General features: G+C 45.0%; 1 protein-coding gene across 1 annotated transcript; it reads left to right on the top strand.

The window, feature by feature from the left end:
* The first annotated feature begins 3,856 nt into the window (after nt 1-3,856).
* On the top strand, nt 3,857-4,408 carry NANOS2 (nanos C2HC-type zinc finger 2). The gene has a single exon (XM_058196486.1). The coding sequence runs from the start codon at nt 3,857-3,859 to the stop codon at nt 4,406-4,408; it is 552 nt and encodes a 183-aa protein (XP_058052469.1).
* The last annotated feature ends 2,703 nt before the right edge of the window (nt 4,409-7,111 follow it).

A 7,111-nucleotide genomic window follows, 5' to 3' on the forward strand; every position in this document is an offset into this window, starting at 1 on the left:
TAAAAGCATTTAAAAATGCTTTTAAAAGGCTCTGACGATCCCAGCTGAGCTGTGCGATCATCAGAGGTTGGGTTTTTTTTATTTTTAAAAGCTTTTTTTCGGCCGAAAAAAAAATTCTTTTAAAAGTAAAAACAAAAACAAAAAACCCCTCTGATGATTGTGCGGCTCAGCTGGGCATGGGCGGAGAAACAGAGATCTTTGCTACCGGTTCTCCAAACCGCCCGCCGCCGCCATCGCTACCAGATCAGGTGATCCGGTCCAAACCGGGAGCATTATTTCACCCCTGGTTCAATGGTTCTGAGATCATATCTGCCAGCTGCTTCACACAGGGATCCAATGGAGAGTGCGGGGGCAGCTGTTCCTTCTCAGAGGTGATCTGGAGCCTGTCATCTCCGTTGCTCTCTGGAGCTGCTCTGTTCCTTCAGGCAGTTCTCCCTCCGGTCGGCCATCCCCCGACCGGAGGGGACCTTGCCCTCTCCCTCAGATGGTCCCAACTCCTCCTACCCTCTTATCGCTTCCCTATTAGTAAGAATTAATAACTTTGGGGGTTACAATGGACTATACAGTAACTGATACTAAATTGATATTGAACTTGATAACAGCAGCAAGATTACTGATAGGACAGTACTGGAAGAAAAAAGAACTACCCACAATAGAAGAATGGATATTGAAAGTTTCTAATTCGGCGGAGATGGCCAAAATCTGAGCCTTTTTGAAAGACAATACTCAAGAAAAATATTTAAACGAATGGAAGAAATGGATTGACTATATTCAAAATAGATATCAGACTAAGAGATATCAGACTGCCTTTGAATGAAGGACGTAATTTTTGACTTTAAAGGAGGAAGTCAGGATATGTGAAAGAGAAGGATTATAACTGTGTTAGACTTTAAAAATTTAATGTATGAATGTTAGTTTTTTGAACTATACTTTGTGTTTGCTCCGGGAAGTCTGGGGGGGAGGGGGGTTTTTGAGGGAGGGGGGAGGGAGGGGGAGGGGGGAAAAACTTATTTCTTTTTGTAAAACTTTTTAAATAAATAAAAAAATAACTTTGAGGGTCAGTTTTCCCCATGATTCTGAACCCCCTTTTTCTTATTGGATGCCGACTCTGCCATTCTTCCCTGTGTCCCCTGGTTGGATTACCTTCCCACGGGAGGGCCTTAGGCCCCGCCCACTTCCATTCAGGATGGGAACAGCAACTCCACCCCTTTTCCATTCACACATTCCGTTCCACCGTCTGAAATAGAGGGGAATTTGCAGGGAAAGGTAACACAAAAGACACACAAACATAAGCAGACACACCCACGCCGTGTGCCTGTCGGTTCAGCCTGGCAAGATCTTTGTGGCAGGAAAACTTCCTTTGTGGTCGTTTTGAGTGAGCTCTTAAAGAATGGCCCCAGATCTTGTGGTTGACCTACCCCAAAAAGCAGGACAAGGATTCTTCCGGTCCCTTGAAAGCTAGACAAAAGTTTGTAGCCCGTCCTGAGTTCGAATGTCCTCGCTTTCCTGCTGCAGGGTTTTGTTTACTTTTCATTTTTTCCTTGTTTTCCTTCTAAACATTTTGTAACTTTGTTGAGGTTTGTTGCCTTGAACGTAGGGTGATACTTTCCTGGTATCATTATAGGCCGGGAAAAAACAAAAAAACATTATATGATTGTAAATAGTACATTGTAAAGCAGGGGGTCAAACTAGATGATCTCCCAGGTCCCTTTCCGACTCTGTTATCCGGTATTCTGTAAATGCAAATTGAACTTCTACAGGCCGCCCTCGACTTACAACAGCTCATTTAGTGACCGAAGTTACAACAGCACTGAAAAAAGTGACTTACAGCCGTTTTTCATGCCTTTGCAGCATCCCCATGGTCACATGATCAAAATCCAGAAACTTGGCAACTGGCATGTACTTACGTCAGTTGCAGTGTCCCGTGGTCACGTGATCCCCTTTTGTGACCTTCCGACAAGCAAAGTCAACGGGTGGGTGGGGGGAAGAAGCCAAATTCACTTAACAACCGGTGACTAACTTAGTCACTGCAGTGACTGGCCCGGATAGAAGCTATTTCCATGTGTATCTCAGACTCCAAAGTCAAGTCTAAGGCCTGCAAAGAGGGCTTCAGAATCTTTGGCTTAGCACCTTCACCAGGAAACGGGGGGAAATCTTTCTGCCGGGCCTTTTAAGACCTGCCGATCTAACTAACTGTGTTTCGTCCATCGTTTATGGTTGACCGATGCTTCATCATAATGCCCCGATCACGATAAGCCAGCTAAAGAACGAGGCTTTTGAACAGGGTGGGTGAATTTCTTTTTCTTTTATGTACACTGAGAGCATATGCACCAAGACAAATTCCTTGTGTGTCCAATCACACTTGGCCAATAAAATTCTATTCTTCTAATTCATGCCAGCCGGGGGCCTTCCTACACGCAAGTGGAGCTGTGGCAGATACTGGCTTCCGTCCCTTTATCAGGCGTTTGGGGCTGTTTTGGATCGTGAAAAGACATTTCACGATCCAACGTGGTAACGTCTTCAGGACTAGAAGGGAGCATGGGTTTGCGGAGAGGAGGAAGAGGAGGAGGGAAAGTGGAGAGGAGGTGCAGGAGGAGGGAGACTGGGGTGGACTTTGGTGCTCTCTGAGCTCGGTTGTTTTCTTGTAGATGTTTTGCTAGCCAACTAGGGAACTTCAGCAATGCAGGAAAGGGCTTTGCAGAGAGGAGGAAGATTAGCAATAGCAATAGTGCTGAGACTTATATACTGTGCTTTCCAGCCCTCTCTTAAGCGGTTTGCAGAATCAGCATCTTGGCCCCCAAATAATCTGGATCCTCATTTTACCGACCTCGGAAGGATGGAAGGCTGAGTCAACCTTGAGCTGGTCAGGATCGAACTCCTGGCAGTGGGCAGAGTTAGCCTGTAATGCAGCATTCTAACCACTGCGCCACCATGGCTCCAGGACTGCGAAGTCCTTGGTGCTTTCTGAACTTTGTTGCATTTTTGCAGACGGTGCACTACCCAACCAGGTAGCATCATCAGTGCTATAAGGCAGTTGGGTTTGTGGAATAGAGAGGAGGAGGAGGAGGAGGAGGAGGTGGAGGAGAACTGTGGGGTCCTTGGTGCTCTCTGAGCTTGGTGGCTTTCTTGTAGATGTTTCATTATCCAACTACTAGGGGATTTCATCAATGCAGGGATCGGCTTGGAGGAGGAGGAAAAGGAGGAAGACAAATAGGAGGAGGAAGAAGAGGAGGAGGAAGAAGAGGAGGAGGAGGAAGATGCCTGTGGAGTCCTTGGTGCTCTCTGAGCTTGGTAGTTTTCTTGTAGACGTCACCCAACCAGTTCACATCACAAGTGCCCTACCAGCCAGCGATTCTTCTTTAAAAGGAAAATACCAATTGAAACAGTGGCCCCTTTTCTTGGTTTATGGGACTGGACAGGGAAATCTCATTAGTTTCCAACTGCAGTTGACAAATGATCTCCTCCTCCTCCTCCTCCTCCACCACCATCATCATCACCATCCGTGGATCACCTAAAAGAGAAATGGAGCTGAATTTTAGATGGAACCTCGGACAATTTGCAGCTTTTGCGCCCAGCGTTGCTCAATGTCTAAGCTAACATTGCAACCAAAAAAAAAAAAGAGGGAAAAAGAGAGGAGAGATTTCTCCTTGGCAGATCAAAGGATCTGTCTCGATCTGCCCAGGTTCAACTCCAGGAAGATCAAGAGGGAAGATCTAGATGGAGATCTTTTAAAAAGGAAGAGCTGTTTTCCCCCGGCCATTTACATGTCAGACTCCACCTCTCCGGTACAGTTATTAACATTGTTTAAATTGCCGTTTAATGTGTGTGTGTGTCTCCTATGCTCATTCAGTGAGGGATGCGTGCCTGGCTGGGACAGATTGTCCTGGTCACCATGTTCTCCACTTCATCCCGGTCTTCTCCAGCCTCCGTTCCAGCTGTGGCCCCAGGCGGCTTTTTTGACCCATGGAAGGATTATCTGAAGCTCTCCAAAGTGGTGATGGAGATTGTTGAGGAGCGGAAGGCACCAGGAGGGTTCTCTCCTCCTTGGGGAGACCCCTTGAATGTCATCGTTCTACATTGGGTGAATGGAGGCGACAACAGCAAGACCCGCAGCCCCAAGACCCACGGCAGCCATGGAGGGGACCTCCCGCCCACTCAACCAACCCAACAAGGCATTTGCAACTTTTGCAAGCACAACGGAGAGTCCAAGAAGGTCTATTCTTCCCACACCTTGAAGAGATCCGATGGGGTGGTGGTTTGCCCCATTCTGCGCAATTACATCTGCCCGCTTTGTGGGGCCACCGCCGAGAAGGCCCACACGCTGAAGTACTGCCCCCATAATAAGGGGAAGCAGTCCTTGTACCGCCGAAGTGGGCGCAACTCGGCCGGACGCATGATCAAGAGATAAAGGGACAGACACACCCCTTCCCCAATCTTTCTTCCACGGAAAAGTGGACGAAGAAGAAGAAAAAAAAGTTAAAACACCTGGAGAGTGGATGGTGAGAAGGAAAAGGAAAATTTCAAAGATTTGGAAAGAAAGAAATACAAAGGAGTAAATCTGGGTTCCAGTTCTTCAAAATATCACAGTTGCAAAAGAGGTGATTTTGCATGACTTTAATTTTTTTTATATATATATATATGTATGATGGACGAGAGCAAACTTTATTTTGAAAAAGAGGAAGATTTGTGTCTTTCAACTGCATCCAATTTCAGTTTCGGACAGACAGGACTTTGTTTTCCAAAATTAAACCTGTAAGTGCAGAAATCCTTTTTTGTTTGTTTGTTTGTAATTATCTTGAATGATGTGCAAAAGAAGTCACCATTTGCCTTAAATTAACCACGATAAAAGGAAAATAGGTGGTGTTTTTTTTCTCTTCCTTTTCTTGAACTGTTCCTCACTGGCCCATGTTAGACAATAGTTGAGATACTTTGAACAGTATTTATATCTGGGTTTGCAATAGGTAAAGTTTATTATGATTGTTTTTTTTTAAAACTAGTAAGATGTTGTCTTTTAATAAACAATTTTTTTTTCATGATTGCATCAAATCACTGTTTCCTTCCTTTGTTTTTAATCTCTGGGTTGAATTTTCCTGGTTTCTCTGCCACTGAGTCTTCATTTGATACTCAAATCTTCACTCCACATTTAATTTTGATTTGGACCTAAGTAGGTTTCCCTTTGTTCAGGTTGCGTAGTTGTATCATAAGGCAGAGTTCTTGCTGTATTTTGATGCACCAGTTGGGAGTGGGGGGGCATGACCTTGTGAAAGTTCACAAACCAAAAACGATATTCTCTTTTCTGCATGTCAATCCCAGGTTGTTGTTGGTTTGGTGTGTGTGTGTGTTTTTCTGCAAATATTGAAAATCAGCAATTATTTCTGCAATCCGCATAGCTTTTTAATGCTTGGGGGAGGATCACGTCTTCACTTCCAGCAATTAAAAACTCTCTTGAAAAATTCCGGATTCTCTTTTTGGCTTTTGAGATTTGCACAACCAGCTTGCACGCATTTATTGTGGAATAGACTTAGCTAGCACGCACAGGGGTTGCAATCCGTTGCTGGTGTTAGATTTGCCATGCTGGCATGAGGAAGAATGGACTTCTAATCAGCTCCAGATGAAATTTAGAACTTAGAATAACAGATTTAGAAGGGACTTTGGAGGTCTTCTAGTCCAGCCCCCTGCTCAGGCAGGAAACCCCATACCATTTCTGACAAATGGTTGTCCAGACTCTAGCATCTCCTTAAAAACTTCCAGTGTTGGAGCATTTACAATTTCTGGAGGCAAGGAGTTCCACTGATTAACAATCCTCACTCTCAGGAAGTTTCTCCTTAGTTCTAAGTTGCTTCTTTCCTGGGTTAGTTTCCACTCATTGCTTCCTGTCCTGCACAAGACACAAGCCCGGGCAGCAACGCCTATTTGAAAAGTTTAGAATTGTCACCAAATGTGCCGGATCCTTTCCTGCAAGAGGCAATTCCATCTGCCCTGCTGGAGAGGTTTCTACCAACTTTATTAACGGAGCTTTCCCAGGGGCTAGAAACTTGATTTGTTCATACCCTTCCACCCTGCAAATCTAAGTGCACTTTTCTGAGAGTTTGCAATCTGTGAGAAAGAAAAGGGATTAAACCCTCAGTTTGGCAGTTGGACCAAATTAGGAAAGAACTGGGCACCAAAACATCAGGCGTTTGCTTGCATTGCTCCAATAACCTATGAATGTGTATGTGTGAAAGAGAAAGCATGAGAAGGGAAGGGAAGGGAGGGCCTTTTTAGACCTCCACTTACAGGTATTTCCACATGTGTTACGATTGTAGCTCCTAGAATACTGTTTAATATATCTCTAAATCAATGTTTTGCAACTCATCAGTTGAAAAACACTGATTTAGTTAAATCAGTTAGGTCACTTTAAGATGTATGGACTTCAAGTCCCAGAATTCCCCAGACAGCATGCTTGCTTTGGTCTTGGATGATTAGGAGAAGCAGCTTGGCCGGAGAGTAGAGCCGCTTTACCTAACCTGTCCCGGCCTTATGGGTATTGCAGACTAAGAAACCTGGAAGATGATGGTTTGGGTAGAAATTCCGGTTAGAAGAGTGTTTCTCAACCATGGTTAGTTGAAGATGGGTGGACTTCATTGGCTAGCTGGGGAACTCTGGGACTTGAAGTCCACCCATCTTCAAGGTCACCGGTGTGCTGGCTGGGGAATTCTGGGAGTTGAAGTCCACCCGTCTTCAAGTTCACCGGTGTGCTGGCTGGGGAATTCTGGGAGTTGAAGTCTATGAGTCTTCAACTTCATTAGCATGCTAGCTGGGGAATTCTGGGAGTTGAAGTCCACCCATCGTCAAGTAGCCAAAATTGGAACAATTGAATTAGAACTTCCCTTATTTCGTGGTGGCTCAGGCTGTAAGATAGCCTGTTATTAAAACACAGCTGCCTGCAATTACTGCAGGTTCTAGTCCCACCAGGCCCAAGGTTGACTCAGCCTTCCATCCTTTATAAGGTAGGTAAAATGAGGACCCAGATTGTTGGGGGGGCAATAAGTTGACTTTGTAAATATACAAATAGAATGAGACTATTGCCTTACACACTGTAAGCCGCCCTGAGTCTTCGGAGAAGGGCGGG

The sequence above is a fragment of the Ahaetulla prasina genome, chromosome 10, assembly GCF_028640845.1.
Source record: "Ahaetulla prasina isolate Xishuangbanna chromosome 10, ASM2864084v1, whole genome shotgun sequence".
In the NCBI taxonomy this organism is placed as follows: Eukaryota; Metazoa; Chordata; class Lepidosauria; order Squamata; family Colubridae; genus Ahaetulla; species Ahaetulla prasina.

Bases quoted from the DNA above. Each gene is read 5' to 3' on its own strand.
- NANOS2 (XM_058196486.1), top strand. From the start codon at position 3,857: ATGCGTGCCTGGCTGGGACAGATTGTCCTGGTCACCATGTTCTCCACT.